Source organism: Hippocampus zosterae, chromosome 14, assembly GCF_025434085.1.
Source record: "Hippocampus zosterae strain Florida chromosome 14, ASM2543408v3, whole genome shotgun sequence".
NCBI lineage: Eukaryota > Metazoa > Chordata > Actinopteri > Syngnathiformes > Syngnathidae > Hippocampus > Hippocampus zosterae.
Genome location: NC_067464.1, coordinates 4,714,164 through 4,738,102, shown reverse-complemented (window position 1 = coordinate 4,738,102; position 23,939 = coordinate 4,714,164). Strand labels below are relative to the sequence as shown.

General features: G+C 45.1%; 2 protein-coding genes, 1 long non-coding RNA gene and 1 other non-coding gene across 12 annotated transcripts in view; all 4 read left to right on the top strand.

Moving 5' to 3' along the window:
• Positions 1 to 1,321: 1,321 nt before the first annotated feature.
• Positions 1,322 to 11,792, top strand: atg9a (ATG9 autophagy related 9 homolog A (S. cerevisiae); the record flags this gene model as incomplete). The annotated part of the gene is made up of 18 exons (XM_052086724.1): positions 1,322 to 1,636; positions 1,700 to 1,856; positions 2,799 to 2,949; positions 3,021 to 3,064; positions 3,832 to 3,896; positions 3,990 to 4,139; positions 4,793 to 4,934; positions 5,001 to 5,141; positions 5,227 to 5,347; positions 5,583 to 5,758; positions 5,833 to 5,955; positions 7,024 to 7,211; positions 7,310 to 7,463; positions 8,622 to 8,801; positions 9,665 to 9,877; positions 9,961 to 10,190; positions 11,218 to 11,335; positions 11,571 to 11,792. Coding segments are annotated over exons 3-18 (2,370 nt in total), but the record flags the coding sequence as incomplete, so codon positions are not given.
• Positions 11,793 to 11,796: 4 nt separating this feature from the next.
• On the top strand, positions 11,797 to 13,241 carry LOC127614839 (uncharacterized). The gene is made up of 2 exons (XR_007966717.1): positions 11,797 to 12,019; positions 12,138 to 13,241. It is a non-coding gene; the product is annotated as an uncharacterized LOC127614839 (long non-coding RNA).
• A 105-nt stretch (positions 13,242 to 13,346) lies between these two features.
• trnak-uuu (transfer RNA lysine (anticodon UUU)) lies at positions 13,347 to 13,419 on the top strand. Its single transcript has one exon. It is a non-coding gene; the product is annotated as a tRNA-Lys (tRNA).
• A 706-nt stretch (positions 13,420 to 14,125) lies between these two features.
• pcnt (pericentrin) overlaps positions 14,126 to 23,939 on the top strand; it is a 41,211-nt gene continuing 31,397 nt past the window's right edge. For 5 of the 9 annotated variants that reach the window (XM_052086239.1, XM_052086238.1, XM_052086240.1 and 2 more), the window contains exons 1-9: positions 14,126 to 14,327; positions 15,599 to 15,628; positions 17,022 to 17,195; positions 19,093 to 19,227; positions 20,533 to 20,682; positions 20,906 to 21,714; positions 22,453 to 22,785; positions 22,913 to 23,216; positions 23,457 to 23,852. In XM_052086239.1, the coding sequence (XP_051942199.1) occupies positions 14,280 to 14,327; positions 15,599 to 15,628; positions 17,022 to 17,195; positions 19,093 to 19,227; positions 20,533 to 20,682; positions 20,906 to 21,714; positions 22,453 to 22,785; positions 22,913 to 23,216; positions 23,457 to 23,852 (2,379 nt within the window). In that variant the 5' untranslated portion in view covers positions 14,126 to 14,279. The remainder of the gene's footprint in view (positions 14,328 to 15,598; positions 15,629 to 17,021; positions 17,196 to 19,092; positions 19,228 to 20,532; positions 20,683 to 20,905; positions 21,715 to 22,452; positions 22,786 to 22,912; positions 23,217 to 23,456; positions 23,853 to 23,939) is intronic. The other 4 variants (XM_052086244.1, XM_052086245.1, XM_052086241.1 and 1 more) reach the window with 2 other exon arrangements.

The window sequence follows — 23,939 nt, the reverse complement described above, 5'->3', positions numbered from 1 at the left end:
AATTGGAGTTCAGTTTTTTATACATATATCTCATTAAGGATGTTTATTGGTTACTTTTAAAAAATCTGCATAATGGATATACAGTATAGTACTTTGGAGGTAGTTTAGTGTTCATGTGACTTTTAAGCTTTGCTATTATCTGAACAGGTCCTAATCCCAATCTGGGCAATTTATATGACCCCCGATCAGTATAATTAACAGGATTAGAGGGGTCCCTTTTAAGAATGTCTTTCTCTCTCTCTCTCTCTCTCTCTCTCTCTCTCTCTCTCTCTCTCTCTCTCTCTCTCTCTCTCTCTCTCTCTCTCACACACACACACACAAAACGCATCTGCTCTATGTTATGTAATATACAATGACATCATATAAATTCTGCAAAATGTTCACTATTTACTGTTTACCTCAAATGCTTTTCATGCATATGCAGCAGTGGCTGTTCAAAGGAGTAACTGAAACAGTATACAAAAGCCCCAGCTGTCCCACCACAAGTGTACAGGCACCACTCTATTTAAATATTCAATACAGCAAACAGGGTGACAGAAGGTGGGTTTGACCGTGCAAACCTTAATCTCGGTAATGCATAGTCAGCTCCTTCATTTTCTTGTTTGGACGGGGGGGCACAACTAATCTACACGGACACACGTGCACAAACTGTAAGGTTTACATATGCATAGACTAGTGTAGTGCACCCAGTGCATCACATTTTGTTCATGTATTTACTGCAGAATTATGTTTCCGTGATCCTCAACCGTGGGAACAAACACGTATAATGACAAAGTGGCACTACATTGGTTAACACTCCAATCAGTTCTTTAATTTTACCCACTAAGCATTTTTGTTGCATTATTTAGCCATTTATCCTGGATTCGATTGATTGAACTGTTTTTATTCATTTGCAATTCTTTGTATTCCTATATCTAATAAAATAGTTGCTTGATTGTCAATTACTTGTAACTTAATTATATACATTACAGTATACAAGTGAAAATTTCGAATTAGAAAGTTGTCACAATAAAATGTTTTCAAATACACATTTTGACTTTTTTTTATACTTCAGACACAAATTATGTTAATTTTCATTATAAAAATCTAAAAATTACAGTACTTTTTATTTTATTTTATTTTATTTTATTTTATTTTATTTTATTTTATTTTATTTTATTTTATCTAGTCCTCATACATACGACCGGGGTGAAGGGTTCTTCATGGTTCAATATTTACAAAGGAAGTGTGTAATCGGACTAAGATATACCAAAGCCCGCCTATACCTAAATGTGATTGGTCGATGGGTGACAACTCCGAAATACAGTTTTCCGATTGGCCAACGTTCCTAATTCGTCATTCTTTGACAGACGCTGGAAAGCAAGACGCTTGCTAAAAACGAAAGCTAACTGCGGAAGAAGACAGGCAGCAGAAGGAAATATGAAAACAAAATGCTGAATTGCTTGAATTCACGATGTCCAAATTCCCTTTTTTTGTGAAAAATCCGGAAATTCAACTGTGTGACTCTACAATTATCGTGGGCAAGGCGGGCCTTTTGGCTGTCAACCACAGCAACAACACCTGAACCAGTTTCACAGATCGACCTCGCCAATATGCCGTTTGTTTACCTCCTCTTCGAAAGAGCGCCTCATCAAATGTAAGATACTTTTGACCTTTAATTTGATTTTGTCTTAATGCAATATCCCCCCTTTTCGTCTAGTTCGGAATGATGATTATCCCCAGCTGGAGGGGACGCGTTGTGCTGGAATGGAGGTGAGCTTGTGCAGTGGATATAAGCAGTCTCATCACCAAAAGCCATTTTTTTGAAAATATATGGACTCAGATGAATAATTTCAAAACGTCTTCTCCATATTAATGTGACCTTTAACCTGTGCAACTTTGAATAAAATATCTGTCTATTTTCGAGATGGGAATGAAAAATAAGCACATCCTCTCATAACTGTGCTGTGTTCAGAAATAACCAATTACATTCAAAGTTATGTTAATGATAGTCACCACACCTAACTGCCTCTGTTTAACCCCAAATTAATTTCTGATTTTCTTATGATGTTGACTTGGCTCCAGCTCACCGTGACCCTAATGAGGACAAACAGGATACAAACATAGACACTTGGATGGCAATCATAACACATTATTTGGTACCCTCCTGTGGTGGTGTCACAAAAAACAAAATACACTTGGGGTCGAGCTTTAGATGCTCATGAGCGCCAAAATTAATGTGAATATCTGTATTTAATGCCCACTCCAACCTCTGAAGTTTTTTGAACAATCACTGTAATAGTTTGGATTTTATGGACATTAATCATTTGACATAAATGTGCATTGAGCACGTTTGGAGGAGATGTTTATTTCCTTAAAATCCCAAATATTACAGCGATCATTTAATAGTTACACAGGTTGAAGTGGGCATGAGAAGACATGTGCACTTAAATTTGGGGAACCCGTGGTCATAGTTTTTCAACATTAAATAATGCAAAACCTTTTCTCTGTAGGGAGTTCCTAAGGTGGGAAAATTCCATTTTGATGACGCCTGGTCACAGTTTTCCCACATCAAGTGATTTTTGACATAGCATTTTAATATGTCCCCTTTGCAGACATCACACGCCATTATGATGTACGCTAAACTGTTGCTTGACTTTTGAGATGCAATTTCCTCTTTGGAAACTTCAGATTTTGAGTTACCACTGTCTTGGCGCTTGTGCTACATACCGTTTCAAAATTAACCGATGTACCTTCTGTCATCTTGACTTCCCCCCCCCCCCCCCCATCGACCCCGAACGTTGTCACTTGGGCTGCAGTCAGTAGCGGCGGCTGCGACTACGCAACATTGACGCTGCCCTATCACGATGGCGCACTTCGACACGGAGTACCAGCGCCTGGAGGCGTCGTACAGCGACTCCCCGCCGGGCGAGGAGAACCTGCTGATGCACGTCCCCGAGGGCGCTAAATGTAGGTGATGCATAACCAAGACAAATCGTGCAGTCCAATAACAATATACTTAATGGACTTTTTTTTTCCAGCCCAGTGGCATCACATCGAAAACCTGGACCTGTTTTTTCAGAGAATATCCTTTTGAGCTTATGATCCTCATGTCGCTATGTTGGTCCCAGTAGAGGTCTGAGACAAAAATGTATATCCCAACACTGGTAATTTTATATCTTGATAGCAATGTATATCACAATATAGTACTCATTCATTCATTCATCTTCCGTACCGCTTGATCCTCACTAGGGTCGCGGGGGGTGCTGGAGCCCATCCCAGCCGTCTCCGGGCAGTAGGCGGGCGACACCCTGAATCGGTTGCCAGCCAATCGCAGGGCACACATAGACGAACAACCATCCACGCTCACACTCACACCTAGGGACAATTTAGAGTGTTCAATCGGCCTACCACGCATGTTTTTGGAATGTGGGAGGAAACCGGAGCACCCGGAGAAAACCCACGCAGGCCCGGGGAGAACATGCAAACTCCACACAGGGAGGCCGGAGCTGGAATCGAACCCGGTACCTCTGCACTGTGAAGCCGACGTGCTTACCACTGGACTACCGGGCCGCCCACAATATAGGACTGTATTTTTATTTTATTTTTTTACAAATTCTTTTTTTTTTTAAATGTGTATTTTTTTTAAGAGCTTTTGTTGTAAGTTAGCATCTAATATTTGCGTCCTCTGTCCTCTGGCTTACTCATTGAGTGTCTCTCGACGAATAACTTATTGCTACTCCTCTGATCCAGTAACTTGTGAAACGGCGTGAAAGCAGCAAATAACCGGCTGGAAGGAATAACAGTCTGTCTAGTTGGGACCGATTCCGATTTTCCTTAACCTATCTTTACGTCTATAATTTGCATCAGAAGAATGGATTCACGTGTATGCTTTTGGGAGAGATCTTCGAGCTGGTGTACGCCATAGCTTCTAAAATTCTTTCAAGTCTATTTTTTTTAAATATGTACTGTTTAATTGCCTCCTATTGGATGCTGTGTGACCTGTGCAGTCAGTTGGTGTTCGTGGTGGGCTTCACCGTGTTCCTCGCCAACTGCGTGGACTATGACATCCTCTTTGCCAACAAGTTTGTCAACCACACGGATTCCTCCAAAGTCACCCTGCCTGACGCTTTCGTGCCCGTGAACGTCTGCAGCGCGCGGTATGACTGGACGGTTAATCGATTTTGTCTATTATTTAAGTTTATTTTGAAGGGATGATTAAAAAAAAAAATTCTAAATCACCGTTGGCAAATTTTTCCAACCACTCTAGCAACTATTTTTTCAATAGTGGCACTAAGAAACAGGCAACATGAGCGAATATATTTGCAGATTGTTTTCCATATAAACAGATCGAAGCCTGGTGACTCTGTGCCCATTTTATGCTGCAAAAGGCGCAATTTAATGACACGTTATCAACTTTTGTACCGAGCTATGTGGTCTTGCCACACCTGATATTGTTGACCATTTAACAACAGGAATTTACCAAGGTTTGTTTTTGCATAGCTCTTGGCAAAAAAATACATTTTTCCAAAAGTTGACGTAAGCTATTGAGGGGCGGAGGTGGTGTCAAAGTATGTTTGTTGTCATTGGAAATAAACACGAAAGTCTTTTGGCAAATTTGGATACATTTTACAGTAATCTTTATCAGGCCATTGTGCCTGTTCAGTTTTTTTTTCCCCAATTTTTTAATGCCCCCTCCTCATCTGCAGTTAAGGAAGTATGGCAAATTTCTTTAACACACACTTTGGTTATTAAAATACGATTACAATTCTGTAAAAACAGCTTTAGTAACCCCTATCTATTGTGCCGGCAGCATTCGAGACAACGCGTTTGTCATCTTTGTGCTGATGATCTCCGGCGTGTTTTGGCTCCATCGCCTGGTGAAATTCATCTACAACGTGTGCTGCTACTGGGAGATCCGATCCTTCTACATTCATGCCCTCAAGATGACAATGGTGAGAGAATTATCATTAATAACATGATTATAAATAAATAAATAACGTAACTCGTGTTTTTATTAGTCGGAGCTGCCGTACGCAACATGGCAGGAGGTTCAGGCCAGGATAGTAGAGATCCAGAAGGAGCACCAGATCTGCATTCATAAGAAAGAGCTAACGGAGCTTGACATTTACCACCGCATCCTCCGCTTCAAAAACTACATGGTGGCTATTCTACCGTCTGACGCATTGTTATTTAATCTAATAAAGCGCCACGTGAGCTCAGACCGTTTTGCTGTCTCGGCTGCAGGTTGCTATGGTGAATAAATCTCTGCTTCCTGTGCGTTTTCGACTTCCTCTCCTTGGAGATGTTGTGTTCTTCACACGGGGCCTCAAGTACAACTTTGAGCTCATCTTCTTTTGGGGGCCAGGTTTGTATCTTCACCGAGCTTGTTTAAGATTTTTTTTTTTCATGTTGTCATTACTTGTGTGTTAAATTGTGAGGGAAAAAAAGAATTAAATCTCCATTGTATTAAGGCTGTAATATGACAAAATGTGGAAAAAGTAAATTGGTGTGTACACGTTATTTGTTGTACAGTAAATAGTTTTTTACTTTTCACAACTTTTAAAAAGTTGCTGAATTTCTACATTGTTTTCCTCCTTCAGGCTCTCTCTTTGAAAACGAATGGAGCCTGAAGCCTGAGTATAAAAGAGGCGGGAACCGTCTGGAGCTGGCCGACAGACTGGCGTCACGGATCCTGTGGATCGGCGTCGCCAACCTCCTCTTGTGTCCCGTCATCCTCGTGTGGCAGATTCTCTATGCGTTCTTTAGCTATACGGAGGTACGGCTTTTCACAGACTCATTCAAATCCGAGATTTCGATCAAGCGTGATGATGTATGTGTTTGTACGTCAAGGTGATCAAGCGAGAGCCTGGTTCTCTCGGTGCACGATGCTGGTCTCTGTACGGCCGATGCTACCTGCGCCACTTCAATGAGTTGGACCACGAGCTAATGTCCAGGCTTAGCAAAGGCTACAAGGTGAATGGGGCGTCTTGGCCGACGCAGTACGTTTGTTACAAGCAAGAATGACAAAAACTCATGATACTTAGAGGTGGATTTTGCAATTTGTCGCCATTTGTGGCATCTAAAGTCAATTACTACAGCAAGGCTGTCCCTGTCTCTAAGATTAAGAATACCTTTATTAGTCTCGCAATGGAGAAATTCCAGATTCACAGCAGCAAAGTTATGAAAGGAAGAAGTAGAACAACAAAAAAATAGGAGCTGCTGGCAAACGGATTTTTAACCTTGATATTGCGATGTTATTCATACATATTATCGTGCTTGTATTATTTTATTTATTTTTCTACAAATTACAACAGCTCCCAAGTGTCTTAACTCATTCACCCCCAAAGACGTTTTTAAACGTCTTTTCAGACTTGGTCCCGAAATGGCTGGTACTGAATGAGTTAAGACGCTTTTTCCGCCCCAAAACATTCATTCATTCATTCATCTTCCGAGCCGCTTGATCCTCACTAGGGTCGCGGGGGGTGCTGGAGCCTATCCCAGCTGCCTTCGAGCAGTAGGCGTGGGACACCCTGAATCGGTTGCCAGCCAATCGCAGGGCACACAGAAACGAACAACCATTCGCAACCACACTCACACCTAGGGACAATTTAGAGCGTCCAATCAGCCTGCCACGCATGTTTTTGGAATGTGGGAGGAAACCGGAGCACCCGGAGAAAACCCACGCAGGCCCGGGGAGAACATGCAAACTCCACACAGGGAGGCCGGAGCTGGAATCGAACCCGGTACCTCTGCACTGTGAAGCCCACGTGCTAACCACTGGACTTACCGGGCCGCGCCCCAAAACAAAACAATCAAAACACTTCACGCCTCTATTTTGACCCCTGCTGAGTAAAATTTTGATGGAGTGGTCCAGTCTCACGCAAACGAACCACCGCTCGCCCCGTGTGTGTTTTGAGAAAAAGCGAGCGTCCATAAAAGCATGGACTCTTATTTTCATTCATTGGGGCAGCACTTCATCATCGATGTTACCTTTCGATGTATAACGTTCACTTCTACCTCTTGGTCCTATTTTACACGCAGGCCGCCTCCAAGTACATGAACTGTTTCCTCTCACCTCTGCTGACTGTGGTGGCCAAGAATGTCGCCTTTTTTGCCGGCTCCCTCCTGGCTGTGCTGATCGCGTTGACCATCTACGACGAGGACGTGCTGGCAGTGGAGCACGTTCTGTCGTCAATCACGCTGCTGGGAGTGTGCATCACAGTGTGCAGGTCGGGACTGTGTTCCATTTGGCGGCAAAGTGATCTTCAATTCAATCTCATTGTAAAGATTGGAATTAGCGGTATATGGGATTCCGTTTTGTCCGCAGGTCCTTTATCCCTGATAAGCACATGGTGTTTTGTCCCGAGCAGCTCTTGCGAGTCATCCTGGCTCATATTCATTACATGCCTGACCACTGGCAGGGCAACGCGCACAGATATGAGACAAGGGACCAGTTCTCACAGGTCTTCCAGTACAAAGCCGTAAGTATGAAAGCCAAATCCGGATGAAATAGCAAAATGTATACCCTGGGTGGGTTAACTTTGGTGCTCATGGGCCACTTTGAAAAATGAATAAAAATCAAAGAAATATTGTCCATCCATTTCCTACAGTGCTTAGCTTTCAGTAGGGTCACAAGTGATCTGATTTATCTCAGCGGATGATAGGAGAAGGCTGGATATACCCTGGACTGGTCGCCAGTCAATCACAAGGCACAAAGAGACATTCACATTCACACCACGAAGCAATATAGAGTCCACAGTGAACACGGCATGCATGCTTTTGAATTATGGGCGTAAACCGGAACACTGGAAGAAAACCCACACAAGCACAGGGAATAGATGAATTGAGACGGTGGATTCAACCAAAAATAAAAGCAAATGCGAGAGCAGTATTGAGGAGGCATTAAAACACTTTGAACTAAAATCCAAGCCAAAAGGGGGCAGGGGAGAAACTAAAATAAAAATAAACGAAACGTGCTCAAAAATGCCACGTAGGAAGGCCGCAGCCAAGATTGGAAGCCTGAACCTCTGAACCGTGAGGAAGGGCTTTAAAATAAAACAGTTAACCAATTATTTGCTGATTTAAACATTCATTCATCTTCCTAACTGCTTGATCCTCACTAGGGTCGCGGGGGGGGGTTCTGGAGCCTATCCCAGCTGTCTTCGGGCAGTAGGCGGGGGACACCCTGAATCGGTTGCCAGCCAATCGCAGGGCACACAGAGACGAACAACCATCCGCGCTCACACTCGCACCTAGGGACAATTTAGAGTGTTCAATCAGCCTGCCATGCATATTTTTTGGAATGTGGGAGGAAACCGGAGAACCCGGAGAAAACCCACGCAGGCCCGGGGAGAACATGCAAACTCCACACAGGGAGGCCGGAGCTGGAATCGAACCCGGTACCTCTGCACTGTGAAGCTGACGTGCTAACCACTAGACTACCGGGCCGCTGATTTAAACACATTTCCTTTAAAAACATAATAAAGATAAGTTAACTAAGGGCAAAACTGTCTGAATTATTGCACAAAAGGATTGATAACAGAAATGCTTTGTGGACCAGATTAAAGAACGATACATACGGGTCATACCTTGCCCTTCCTCTAATTTTATCTTTGCATGTTTTTTTTTCTTTCCTAAAGGTGTTTATACTAGAAGAGCTGCTGAGCCCAGTAGTGACGCCCATCATCCTCATCTTCTGCCTGAGGAGGAAGTCGCTGGAGATCATTGACTTCTTCCGAAATTTCACCGTGGAGGTCGTGGGTGTGGGAGACACTTGCTCCTTTGCGCAGATGGACATCAGGCAACACGGGCACCCTGCGGTAAGGATCTTTGACGTTATTTCTGGTAAATTCATGTTTTTTTTTTCTTGTTTTGCAAAAAAGTTTGAATTGTGCGATTATGCTATTAGACAAACGACTCGTATTATTTTCTTCCCATTGTACGATTATTATATTTGCGGAGTTGGATCAGCCTATATGGGGTATATGAAATATATTGATCTGACTGTGACTATCTTACCATATCATGGATTGTTAAATGATACGTAACTAAATTTATATTATGAGTGGTTTTTTTTTCAGGGGTGGGGGGGGGGGGCTTTTTTCTAGTAATCATCCGCATGAACTAATGTTACTGAAGACTCACTTAGCAATAAGATTGGTTCCAGAAAAGTAAGCACATACAACCGTGAGTAGGCAGGTGTTGTCCCCCCCCCCCCAAATATCCCGTTGAATGAACTTGGAATTCATCATTCATTCATTCATTCATCTTCCGAGCCGCTTGATCCTCACCAGGGTCGCGGGGGGTGCTGGAGCCTATCCCAGCTGTCTTCGGGCAGTAGGCGGGGGACACCCTGAATCGCCAATCACAGGGCACACAGAGACGAACAACCATTCACACTCACACTCACACCTAGGGAGAATTTTAGAGTGTTCAATCAGCCTGCCACGCATGTTTTTGGAATGTGGGAGGAAACCGGAGCACCCGGAGAAAACCCACGCAGGCCCGGGGAGAACTCCACACAGGGAGGCCGGAGCTGGAATCGAACCCGGTACCTCTGCACTGTGAAGCCGATGTGCTAACCACTGGACTACCGGGCCGCCCTGGAATTCATCAATAAAAATCAATTAATCGCCCAGCTTTATAGTGGCCAGTGAGTAAAAAACCGTCTCTGCTTCCACAGTGGATGTCCGAAGGAAAGACCGAGGCGTCCATCTACCAGCAAGCAGAGGACGGGAAGACAGAGTTGTCCCTGATGCACTTTGCCATCACCAACCCACAGTGGCAGCCCCCACGCGAGACCACGCACTTCATTAGCCAGCTGAAGGAAAGAGTTCAGCGAGAGGCCACAGGCGCTCCTTCGGATGCTCATCCGCTCTCGCACTCTGAATCCGAAGTACGAGACCACACTTCAGCATCACTCTGTTGACAACATCTTTGCTGATTTTGTCTTGTTTTTTGTTGTTGTTTTTTTTTAAGCCGAGGAGCCTGATTGCCAATCTTTTGGTGGCGCCGTCCACTCTGGCCTCCGTTCATTTCGGCCGGGATGGTTCATCGAGCGGTCACGCGGTGGCGGGCAGTGATGCGGTGGCAGCCTTGTGCTCACTTTCCCCGATCAGCAGCAGTCTTCCCCTGAGGGGCAGCTTTAGTGCTGCTTACAGAACCGCCGGCCACGCCTCCACCATGAACAGAACCATGGCAGGCTCTGGGTATGAGAGATCACTCACAATATTACGGCAAATAACGTATTCTCCATTCGGCTATTGTAAATTCACCAATTGGGTAGATTTAAAAAAAAAAATCTTTTGACCACACTGTGCACATTTATTTTGTTGTCAGTTTATATCCTTCCATAAGGAGTGACTTGAACATATATAAAGCCCAGAAAAGGTCAAATATTCAGTTAGATAGTATAATGCAAAAACCATCACATGCAAAAGAAAACACAGAATATTTTCTTCAAGGCTTAAATAATACAACAAAAAGAGGATTTATAAGAAATCATTGAAATGTAATAATATCATGAATATACAGGGCCTGTTTTGGCAGGGCTACGACAACCTGGCTCATGGTAGACTGACGGGGGCCACCACCCCACAAAGGCAAAATGAAATACCCTTTCACTGTTGAAAGTCAAGCGGCCCGGTAGTCCAGTGGTTAGCACGTCGGCTTCACAGTGCAGAGGTACCGGGTTCGATTCCAGCTCCGGCCTCCCTGTGTGGAGTTTGCATGTTCTCCCCGGGCCTGCGTGGGTTTTCTCCGGGTGCTCCGGTTTCCTCCCACATTCCAAAAAACATGCGTGGCAGGCTGATTGGATGCTCTAAATTGTCCCTAGGTGTGAGTGTGAGTGCGAATGGTTGTTCGTTTCTGTGTGCCCTGCGATTGACTGGCAACCGATTCAGGGTGTCCCCCGCCTACTGCCCGAAGACAGCTGGGATAGGCTCCAGCACCCCCCGCGACCCTAGTGAGGATCAAGCGGCTCGGAAGATGAATGAATGAATGAATGTTGAAAGTCAAATTGGACTCCATCAACACACCAACTTGGTCTTGATCCAAAATCTGATTTAATTGGCTGTTTGGAAAACGAGATGCTAAAAACACGTGACGAGCTACTCATCGACCTTAATAAATTTTGAACAACTGAATAAAATTATATCAAGGGCGTACTTCTTAGTCAGTCACCAAATCTGTCATTTTGCCTAATTAAACCTTGTACACCGTCTTTCTTCCCAAAAGGACGGATGCCCGAACCCTGAGTTCCGGCAGCAGTGCATGGGAGGCTCAACTCACCAGTTTGGTCTTGTCAGAGTATGCCTCCACAGAGATGAGCATCCACGCGCTTTACATACATGAAGTAAGTGGAGGTGTCCTTGAACCTTCCCATTTTTCTTGAACACCCATTTGTGTCCGTCCACCTCCTCCGTCGATGTTTTCACATTGGCACATTTTTCAACCCATAAAGTTCCAGCCTGCTTGTTAACGTCCTCTTGATCCTGCACCATCCATTTCAACATTGGAACACGCTCCTTCATTTGCCCGCCGGAAGTAGCTGTTAAGTCCTTTTCCAAACATCTGCTTTTTTTGCTCAGTTGCACAAACAGCAGTCCCGCTGTGATGCGCTCTCCCGCCACACGTGGCACAGGCAGGAGAGTGACGAGAGCAGCGACAGCATCCCCGATGAGGTGAAGAGCGTGTCTGGCTCCCGCTACAAACACTTCCCCCGCTCGCACACCTTTCCTACCGCGGTGCCCAGTCCCACAGCCATCCCCTCTTCAGCTTCCGAAGGCGCTGCTGCCCCAGAGACGAAAAGTAATAATAATACTTGATTGGGGGGGGGGGACCATAATAATTTATTGAAATATAAAATGTAATCTACCTCTCACCCCCATATACTTTCTGTACAGGAGGGAAGGTGACGAGGTCCGCGCGTGTGCCGATGGGCGGCTGGGCAGAAGAGTCTCACCAATCGGCACCACGCCGCCACGAGTCACTACCGGAGGAGAGCTCTGAGGACGAGATGCCACCGCACGTACACAAGGTAGTCGGGTGGGGGGGAGGGCGGGTTTTTTTAAAAAGTAATTCATTATATTGTAATTTAATCTGAATACTGTGAATAAACAGAAATAAACTGACGTCTCTGTTACCTTTGTTTTCAGGTTTGTTGACTACATCAGATCACCCAATGAATTTCTTCCCTTCAAAGAGACTTCAAAACCCCATCTTTCTCTTTGGACCTTTTTCCTGGACTGATGCAAAGAATAATGTATTAGAATGGAACCTGAATTGATTTTGAGGTTTTACATTGGTCATTAGAATGATCATGGGGGCCTGAATAACTGAATAATAATGTTCCTGTGATTGTAATATTTGTTTTTGAGACACTAAAGCCAAATTATGTTATTTTAAAGAATGACTACACACTACTCACAAAGAGTTGAAGACTCAGCTTTTAGATATGATTTCAGGATGAACCCAAAATGCACTATAACCTCTACAAACAAACTGAATTTGACTTTTATGCACGTGTCCAACTGTTGAGTGTTTCAGTGATTTTTCAAATCTGTTGCTGGACAAGGAGCAATTTGCAACAGGTTGTTTGATCTATGAATGGACCCATACGTTGGTTACATGGTTCAATAAGAATTGGTTTTTAAATTGGCCTCTTCGTCATTGACGTTATGAGACCACCGTGACGCCTGACAATGAATTTGTTTTGTGAGTATGGACATGTATGTACCGTATACCATTACAATGTGCGCCGACTCGAGCTTGCAGATTGAGCACTACTCAACACCATGCACACTTTGCATTAAATAGTTCTGTGCTTATTTAAAAAAATAAAGGGGTGGGTTATGCGCACTTGCTCTGAAAAAAAAAACATCTAGGTTTTTGCAGCAACCGTCGTGAACGTTGCAAAAATACTCAAGTGAAGCCTCCTCGCCCTTGAAGGCTAGACCAGAGAAGAGCTGTTAGTCCATTACAGTAGAAGCGCCATGACTCGAAATGTGATCGATTCACAATTCTTGATGCACTTTAATAACTTGGTGTAGCTTCACTTAGGTTCTTTGCATGTGTCGCCTGAACGTTTACGTTTTTAAGGGTTTTGTTAAATTTTGATTCACGAAAGGGATGTGCCATAAAGTTGACTGTAAATCGAGTGAAATGCTAATGGTTTAAGTGTATATTTTTGTTGTTCATCGATATTGTAAAACGCAGATTTGTACAGAAGTAAATTCAGCCATTAAAATAACGTAATCGAATCCATTTCTCTTGTTTTTTCTGAAAGGAAACAATATTACTCCACATTTGAATCCGCGCCTGTTCCATGTTGCTTTATTAAGATATATCCATATGATCTTGATAGAGCCCGGATAGCTCAGTCGGTAGAGCATCAGACTTTTAATCTGAGGGTCCAGGGTTCAAGTCCCTGTTCGGGCGTCGCTCTTTTCTTCGACACATGCAGGAAAATACAGATATACTGAGGTTCACATCGCGTTTGGTCAATTGTATTTACGTTGGTAAAGTGACGTAAAATTTCGTCATGATTTGAATTGGCTTAGCACCTCCAAAATATTACGCAAACAGAAAGTAAACTTTCTTGGAGATGCTATTTAATAAATACAACAAATATAAATAGTATTTATATTTGTTCGATAAACTGTAATGAAATTTACTAGACGTGTAATATTTGTTTTATTGTTTATTGTTACTACACAAAACGGTGCTTCTCCATCGTGAAACAGCTGCAGGGGTTGAAGACGAAGATGAGAATGAGGACCTGCATCATAAAACAAATGGCCAGAGTATTAGGTACAAATGCGCAGTTTAATAAATTACGTTCCGTAATACATTTAACGCATACTGTATTGTGCTACACTAAACGACTACTTCTGCGGACGCTATACTGGCCACGTTGTAGTGGTACAGTTCCACTGTACTGTGTATTGATCGGCTCTCGGGGAAATATTGTCCATGCCTGCAACAACAGGACGCGATTTGATTGGTCATGAAGTTTTGACATAAACATGGCGAACCTACGAGGGGGCGGTTCCTTTTTGTGCCTCATTTACTTACATCCCATTGGTTGAAGACATGTAACGCGAATATTTTGATTGGTTATTTTGGTCAGACAACCCGAATTTAGTTGGCGGCCATATTGAATAGTTTTTGACAGTTTTGCATCTCAAGGTAGCTTAAAGATTTCTAAATGTCATTTTATATTCGCAAGGAATAAAAGTACTTTCCAATCGGCTCGGGACGCTTGTCCTGCATTTTAATGCATTCGTCTAAACCAGGAGATGGACGAAGATCAACGACAGAGGAAACTAGAGGCTGGGAGAGCGAAGGTTAGTGACTGGGCTAATGGTGCGCGCACGCTAATGTTGGTATGCTAGTAGGCTAGTCTACTCTTTTGTCATCGATTTATGTTGTTCACTACTGGGCTAAGCTCAATTCACACCACTTTGCCAACTGTTCAGGACTATGTCTCACCTTTTCATGGTCACTTGTGAGAAGCACTGATGAAATTGTGACGTAAGTCATTTGGCGCGCTTAAAACGCGGGTTAGTTTGGACCATCCACGATGACAATAATATCGCTGGGGGTCAAGTTTTGAAATCGACCCAGACAGTAAAAAAAAAGCGAAAAAAGGTCGCTTTGCACTCCAAAGCGCTAATGTTTTATTATTATATAAAATTATTATTAATTTATTAATATATTCGCCGGAAATGTGGTGAAGAACTGGTTTCACAAAGTTTATTTACTGTACTTTCAGAGAAGTTGTTAGTCACAAGTCTTTAAAGGGTTAAGATACCGCAGTTTGTTCTTTGCAAGAAAGGGCTGTATATGCCATCATTAGAAAAACACGGTACTGTACACTGATATTAATACTGCATTCATGGAATAAGAAACAATAATTGGAGGAGTTCGTCAATCCCTCCAGGAGGCGGCCATGTTGGGACCGATGCGACAAAGTGACGTCGGAACCAGAGTGGCGCTTTTGCCGACAATGGCAGCAGTTGAGTAAGCCTTGTTTGTCAAAATCGGACAGGAACAAACTACAACTCCGCCAGGCTGTCGGCATCAAAGGGAATTGTGCAGATTTATTGGTAATCATATCTTGATGACCGCAAATGCAGTCAACATGGACACTGGGCTAACATGGTTCTGGGGGGCATTAATTGTGGTTTTAAAATTGGTTACCGGTACTTATAGTTTTGAGTCAGAACGTTTTTGTGTGTGAAATTTTTGTGGTTGACTTGGACGATTTTTTCCTTACTAGCTGTAGAGGTAAACAAGCAACTGCTGTTCTCCAACAGCTGATAGTTTGTCCATTGACAAACAACGCACTACAGAAACAATTCTTCACATTTTCTTGTCCCATTTCTTGTAATTTTTAGCAGTGAATGGCAGTCTTCTTCACATCTCCTCCGGGATGCACTTGAGTTCACATAATCAAAAAACAAACATAAAACATTGAAGTTAGACTTTATAACCCTGGCCAACAAAGATTATTTCAATTCAGATTGTTGTTGTTTGGTGACACAACACTGGATAAGCCTGATACTGTACTACCAGCTCCATGCTTCATCGTCCGTCCCTGATATTCTCTATACAGAAGTCATCAAACATGCCACGGAAGCAGTCGGTAAGTAAGGGACAGAGGTGTTTTGACTTTATTCTTTTGGATTCAAAAGTCTTGCGTGTGGTCAATCAGGGTGTTTTGCCTTTCTTTGCTCAAACATTTCACTGCTGCGCTTGTGCAAGGAGGTGTGGTAAATCTCATGAATGGTGTTGCTATGGTAATTTGGTGCCGTCGCTTTAATTTGCAGTTTTGGTGCATCCCCACCCTCCCAAAAAGAAAAAATTAAATCCTTACTCGGTCTATTCTTATCAGGCGTCTCAGGCACAGGTTTTGTTGATGACAAAATTGCAATATTGCGCTCAACCTTTTTATTTGACTGCTGTTTTGTCACATGCAAGCGGCCTTGGGCTCGGCTCGGCGCTTCTAATATGCTAGTCACGAGGTTATTTGTTCTGTGTTCAAGCAGAGGCCATGAACGTGATTCTTTAAAACGCCACCCTGACATAGTTAGCATGTATTTAACCCCCCCCCCCCAAAAAAAAATCAGATGATGATGAGCAAAGTAAATTTCCTGCAGGCCTAATTGGACAAGCGATGTAATGTGATCGATGGAACCCAGGTTGAGAACCACTGATGTATATCAACAAATAAGTTAATTCAAAAGTAGAATATTACTCCAGAGATTATTGAGGGGCTGGCTAATTAATTAACCTTCCGGTTGCTCGGCCTGTACAAATCATAAAGGCAGTCGTAACAAGCCGGTTAACCCACCATGCGCATGCGTGGGACTCCACACACAGAGCAACAAGTAGTTCTCCCAAGGCCATGTCATCTTGAATCGAATTGAACGCTCCGTTGCACACCCACACACGCACGCACGCATCTTGATTTGTCTCCTCCTCTCCATATGAATACTCCCGATGCTCCTCCCTGTTTTCCTCTGTCTAGACTCTTACCAGACCCTTCTTCCGAGTTTGTGTGTCCCTCGGCTCCGTGCAATGCTTACATGATGATGAGAAGTGAATCAGTGGCAGGAGAAATTGCCACCGGCATCTACAAAATGGTGGTCACATGTCGATTGGAGGGGCTTCAGGAGGGTCTTTCACAATGTGAACCAGTGGTCTGATTTAAGCCGCTTAAAATTGGGAGCGCGTGAAATAGGCAGGAGAAGCATCATGAAGCGGACTGTAAATGTTTCAGAACGAGCTAGCTCAAATTTTGCATGAGTGACCTCTTCTAAGCTGAAGTTTGGGATTTCTTCTTGGGTTATTTTCCCGCATTGATTCACCAGAGTGAGGATCAACGGCACAGACTTTTTGCGACCCGTCACTTTTTCTGTCCCTGTGCTTTTCTGAGCTGTTAAAAAAAAAAAAAAGTCCGCCATGCTGCTTGTGTGGTGGTGCTCGGCGGTGCTGACCTACGTGTCCGTCTACCTCTCGCTCTCCTTCCTGCGCAGCTTGCTAGCTTCCGACAGAAGCGGGCGAAGAGCCGCGGTGCGGGGGAGGCGAAAAAGGCGGCGAAGAGGACGGGCTCGGCTGTCGCGCAGGATGACGGTGCGACGCAAGACTCCCGCATAGTGCCGCCGCCGCCGCCGAGTCACAATCAGCTGGATGGGAACTCCATACACGAGGTACTGTGAACAGTTATCGCGTCCACCTCCACCATCTTCTCAACGATTTAAACTAATTGCATAACAAAAGCCCAATTTTAGCAACCCTACATTGGCCCTCAGAACAGCATCTTTTTTTTTTTTGTAATATTTTATTTATTTTTTTTATCGGGGAGAAGAAAAGCGTCACTTCTGTATGTATTGAATAAAAACATACAGGAATAAATAGGACCCACCCGATTAATTGGTCGGCCGGCCACTTTAGTCATTCATTCATTCATTCATCTTCCGTACCGCTTGATCCTCACTAGGGTCGCGGGGGGTGCTGGAGCCCATCCCAGCCGTCTCCGGGCAGTAGGCGGGGGACACCCTGAATCGGTTGCCAGCCAATCGCAGGGCACACAGAAACAAACAACCATTCGCACTCACACTCACACCTAGGGACAATTTAGAGTGTTCAATCAGCCTGCCACGCAAGTTTTTGGAATGTGGGAGAAAACCGGAGCCACTTTAGTCACCCAATATTAATTCTTTTAAAATCAGCCAATCCCCTCGCTCCCCATATTTTTTTTTCGTGGCTATAAAAAAAGAAATTATGTTGAATTCATGTTAAGAAAAAAAGCAATTGTGAGCAAAAAACGCATTGCTGCAAGGTAACCACACAAACTGACTGTGGCCAGAAGTTAACCGAAACAATCTCGTGGTGGAATATCTGCAGCTCGCTCGTAGCTCAAATTTTTGCTCGAGACACAAGGCGGTGGTGCGGTGGTGCGGGGGGGGGGGGGGGGGGGGTGTCCAAGTATCGTAATGTAAGAAACTCATAAGCTAAGCTACCTCTGTACTAGGGTCTGGCTCTGCGCTACCAAAGCGCATCAATCCTCCCAATGTGATGGTTCTTTCTATCATCTTGGTGTCAATGCTTCTTGTTTATTGGATACTTGTGATTATATCTCATTTGGGTTATTTTTGATAGAGAAAAAGACAAAAACGGCGGCCCGGTAGCCCAGTGGTTAGCACGTCGGCTTCACAGTGCAGAGGTACCGGGTTCGATTCCAGCTCCGGCCTCCCTGTGTGGAGTTTGCATGTTCTCCCCGGGCCTGCGTGGGTTTTCTCCGGGTGCTCCGGTTTCCTCCCACATTCCAAAAACATGCATTGCAGGCTGATTGAACACTCTAAATTGTCCCCAGGTGTGAATGTGGGCGTGGATGGTTGTTCGTCTCTGTGTGCCCTGCGATTGGCTGGCAACTGATTCAGGCTGTCCCCCGCCTACTGCCCGAAGACGGCTGGGATAGGCTCCAGCACCCCCCGCGACCCTAGTGAGGATCAAGCGGTTTGGAAAATGGATGGATGGATGGACAAAGACAAAAACAGACAACTTCTGTATGGCAACCTGATGTGCGCCTCGTTGTGCTCATAGCAATAAGCTAATTTGCTGTTCGAGTCCCATTTTTCAAAGCGCTTTTCAACCATGTGTTTTCCAAGGGGGCTACCTAAATCGTTATTCTTATTCTTATATATGAAACACTGCTATTTTTATTTATTTTTAAACAATCCTCAATTGTATGATTTTCCTTTGTGGTGGGTGGGTGACATGATGGTTGAAACGTCTTGGGATGTGGAGTGTCACCATGTTTTGCATCCTCATTGCTTGCTTTCGTGAGTAACCCCGCAACCTCTCCTCTCTCTGTGTAAACATACATTACAGAAATGGGTCACTAACCATGATGTTGCCTGCAAGCTGTGTTGTCATGGCAACCTGGTCCGGATTAACTGACATTGACAGCCTTTTTCTTTTTTTTTTTAAATCAACACAACAAACCAGTGTGTGTTGTGTGCATTTAGAAATATAGATATTTTTTTCTAGAAGATGTCCAAAACAATGACAAAGGCGATTTAATCTCTACGTCTGTCTCCATAGGATGCATTTAACCCCAATAACGTGGAGGTCCAACGACGGAAGGATGAGTTTCTCAGCACGGAGGCGAGCATTTCCTCCGTGGGTGAACTGAGGGATGAGGAGCTGCTTGCGCTAACCAGTCAAGAACAGTTGCAGGTACACAACATCATTGCGTTGGTCCAAAGTTTTATGCATGTCGGTATTTGGATGAAAAATAACTTGAAGTCATCCTTATGAAACATCCATCCATCCATCATCTACCGCTTATCCGGGGCCGGGTCGCGCGGGCAACAGCTTTAGCAGGGTAGCCCAGACTTCCCTCTCCCTAGCTACTTCTTCCAGCTCTCCCCGGGGGATCCCGAGACGTTCCCAGGCCAGCTGGGTGACATAGTCTCTCCAGCGTGTCCTGGGTCTTCCCCGGGATCTCCTCCCGGTGGGACATGCCCGGAACACCTCACCAGGGAGGCGCTCAGGAGGCATCCGAATCGGATGCCCAAGCCACCTCAGCCAGATCAGCACCTCCAAATCTGAAACCATGGTCCTCAGTCGGAAAAGGGTGGAGTGCCCCCTCCGGGTCGGGGAGGAGATCTTGCCCCAAGTGGAGGAGTTCAAGTATCTTGGGGTCTTGTTCACGAGTGGGGGCAAGGAGGAGCGGGAGATCGACAGGCGGATCGGTGCAGCGTCTGCTGTGATGCGGACGTTGTATCGGTCTGTCGTGGTAAAGAAGGAGCTGAGCCAAAGGGCGAAGCTCTCAATTTACCGGTCGATCTACGTCCCAACCCTCATCTATGGTCACGAGCTATGGGTCGTGACCGAAAGAACGAGATCCCGGATACAAGCGGCCGAAATGAGTTTTCTCCGCAGGGTGTCCGGGCTCTCCCTTAGAGATAAGGTGAGAAGCTCGGTCATCCAGGAGGGGCTCCGAGTCGAGCCGCTTCTCCTCCACATCGAGAGGAGCCAGATGAGGTGGCTTGGGCATCTTGGACACCTTATGGAACAATCCAATGGAAAAACGGGAAGAGCAGTAAATTCACCTGGCTTTTTTTTGTCTTGTAGTGCATGTAAAAACTATTGTTTATTGATGAACATTTTCAGCGTAACATATAAAATTGAGCCGTCAATGTGGATGACTGCTGGTCTATATGTCTGCTGTCAAATACTGCACCGTAGCCAACTCATGGTCAATTTATACAGATGAGGCAAGGCTGCATCTGGCATGGAAGCACATACTTCGTGTCGAAAGCTACCAACGTGGTGACAAAGCACAAATTTTTACAATGTAAAATGGACACCTCGTCTTTGGAACTGTTTAGCACGAGTTACTCCATGATTGCGCTCCACCGAATTTTTTGCTTTTGCTTTTCCTACAAAAAAAAAAAAGATTCCAATTGTCTTTTTCTTACCAGGAACTGGTCTCGCTTAAACAAAAGTCATGAAGCCAAACATTCCCTCCCGTTGCAGGATTTAAAGCAGGCCGTGGAGAAGCGTAATGAAATCATTGCCAAGCTGAGCTCCAAACTGCAGGAGGCCCAAGCTAGTCGAGATGAGGTCCAGCTGGAAGTGCAGTCCCTCGCCGGCAAGGTCCAGGCCTTACAGAAACAGCTCCAACAGGTATACTCCATGCACAATTTCTGCCGAAATGACCGGGAATGTTACTGCGCCGGTTCCATAGACGTGATGTCTATTGCGATACGTATTGATATTGAATTATCGCCCAGGCCCTAACGCCACATATCCGCAAGCCTGTAAATTGGGGCATTCTTAAGTCCAGTCATTGGAAATCAATTTGTGTCTGGAAACTAAACTATGAATCTGTAAACATTCTGTGACGCAGACGAGTGTGGGCTTTCAACGCCTTAAAAATCAGCCGGGCGCAGACCTCGGTGACATCACTAAGAAGCAGCAGCCGTACAACTTTCACAATGAGGACCTCAGCGTGGAAGATACGTCAACAGAGCAGTCGGGAAGCGCCGACCTGGGCTCCCGAACCAGCGCCGAGGGATTCAGCGACGAGACGGACGCCGCTCTGTCCGAGCTGAGGGCGGAGCTACAAGAGGAGAAGGACAAATGCCTGCGCCTGTGTTTTGAACTGGAAAGAGAGAAGGAGAATCACCAACATGTGCTTTCGTTAATGGAGGTTGAAAGAAAAGACCTGCAAACCCAGCTGAGCCAAGTCCGAAGTCACCGCCTAGAGGAAAAGGAGGTCCTCGACGGAGAGTTGCTGCAGCTGAGGAAGAAGCTTCAGGAGGAGGAAGAGTCACAGAGGAGTTGGCGCGAAGAGGAAGCGGCAGTCACCCGCCGTCTCCAAAATTTGGAGGATGAGCGACGAAGACAGCAGGAGGCTGTGACGAAGTTGAAAGAGGAGCACAGAGAAGAGCTGGAGAGAGTCAACCGGCTGTTGGAGGAGAGCGCAAAAGAAGTCGTGGGACTGAAAGCTTCCGAGAACCTCCAGAATCGGGATAAAGCTGGTTTTAGTTTTGCTGAGATCACCAGCGCCGACAAAAGCAGTGGCGAATCGGGGCCTGACCAGGACGCCATGAATGTATCGTTATCGAGAAACCTTCTAATGGAGCGCTACTTTGCACAATCTTCACTCGATCACGTCACGCCTTGCAGTCAGATGGACATCGCTTCAGACCAAAGGTTTGGCCTCTCTTCCTAATTTTTATTTTTATTTTTGGTTTACCTTCTGGGCTAGATGCTGTTGTGTCCACCTCACTAGTTTTTTTTCCCATAAATGTAGTGGAAGTTACAGATGGTGGGTAATTCTATCCATTTTCCTCATTTCTAATCTTGGCTCTTTAAATATATTAACATTTTACTGGGGCGGCCCGGTAGTCCAGTGGTTAGCACGTCGGCTTCACAGTGCAGAGGTTCACGGGTTCGATTCCAGCTCCGGCCTCCCTGTGTGGAGTTTGCATGTTCTCCCCGGGCCTGCGTGGGTTTTCCCCGGGTGCTCCGGTTTCCTCCCACATTCCAAAAACATGCGTGGCAGGCTGATTGAACACTCTAAATTGTCCCTAGGTGTGAGTGTGAGTGCGAATGGTTGTTCGTCTCTGTGTGCCCTGCGATTGGCTGGCAACCGATTCAGGGTATCCCCCGCCTACTGCCCGGAGACGGCTGGGATAGGCTCCAGCACCCACCGCGACCCTCGTGAGGATCAAGCGGTACGGAAGATGAATGAATGAATGAACATTTTACTGTACACGTAAAATTTTTCATTTTGGTTCCTTTTGGCCAGTTGAAATTCATGAAAATTACTTAAAAATTTAAAAATTACTTAATTAAAAAACACAAAACGAACATGGCAAGCCGGATCTGCTACGTGGTCCTCAAGTTTGATACCGACGCCGTAATTGCCCTTTGCCCTTCCTCCTACAGCTTTGAATTGAACAGCGACGTCTTCTGCGACCAGCCTCTGCTGTCCATCTCCAACTGCCCCCCCAAAGAGGACTCGGACGTCCACGACAAGTCCCCCGGCCTTTGCGCTGCCGATAGTTCAAATGCCCTTTGGCTTAACGACTCCGTTTTTGAACCAGTGGGGACGAGCGGCGTTTCCGAACAGCTTTTCAGAGGGACGGACCTCACCAAAGAGCTGCTGAGTCAACAGTGCGGGGAACTGCGTCGGGAGCTTTCTATGAAGGACCATGACTTAAATGTGTTGCGAGAGGAAGTCTGCAAGACCACCGAAGAGCTGGAAGAGGCGAGGAGCAGGTAAAACGGAAAAGTGTTGTATAGACGTTAGAGACTTCAGCTACCCATTTTTTTTGGGGGGGGAGGACTTGGCTGGCTAGAACTCATGTTTAAACCAGTTTTTCTCTTTTACGCCATCTTTGTCCAGGTGGGCTCAAGTTACAGAGGAGCTCATGGAAGCCAACAGGCAGCTCGAGGAGGAGAAAGAGTGGAGGAGATGCGCCGAGGAGGAGATGAACTTGAAAAGTGGCCTTAAGAACAAAACGGCTGCCTTCCTTGAGGAAAAGGCTGCGGTAAACTCAGCGGAAACTTCCCTGCTGGTCACTTCAATAGGGGAGACTCCTCTCCTGTCATATCAAAACCAACAGGAGATGCTGGAAATGTCTTTACCGGAAATTAGCCGGATTGATGATGATACTTCACATGCTGACAACTGTCTTCAAACACTGCAGGTACATTCATAAAAAGACGAGAAATATAATTCAATATCACCTCTCATACATGGCTTATGGAATGTGTCCCATAGAGATGACTGAAATGCTTTCATATACGCTAATAATGTAATTACACTGTTATTAATGCATCAATTTTCCATTTTGTGTGTGTGTAAGTCTCCTTGCATGTTATTTTTTTCTTGTATCCATTATTGTTGTTGAAATAAGGCAAATCTCTCTTTCTCTCCCAACTCCAAGGCAAATTACAAAGAACTCATGTCGGAGCTGGAAGAGACGAAAAGAAGGTATCAATCCACACATGTCCTGCTGGACGAGAAGACTGTGGCGATGGGTCAAACGGCGGAGGAGCTCCAAAGCACACGTGGCCAACTATTAGGCGTCCAGGCGGAGTTAAAAATCCTACAGGTAGAACTGGAGAAGAAGTGTAGCAGCTTGCAAAGTGCTGAGAAGCGGAGGAGTGAACTGGAAGCTGAAATTGTCAACCTGGAAGAGGCCCAAGCTCTGGCAAACCGGGAGAAGGATAAATACTGGAGCAAAGAAGAGGAGCTGAGAGAACAGATGATGAAGATGGAACAGGTTCTCAGCGAGGAGCTTGAAGACTTTGAGAACTTGCTGCAGGCCAAGGATGCAGAGGTGAGACATAACACAAATCACAAAAAAAAGTTAGTGTTTGTGGCAGATGCGATTTTCACTTGAGATGAAGTGAGCTTCAGCACATTT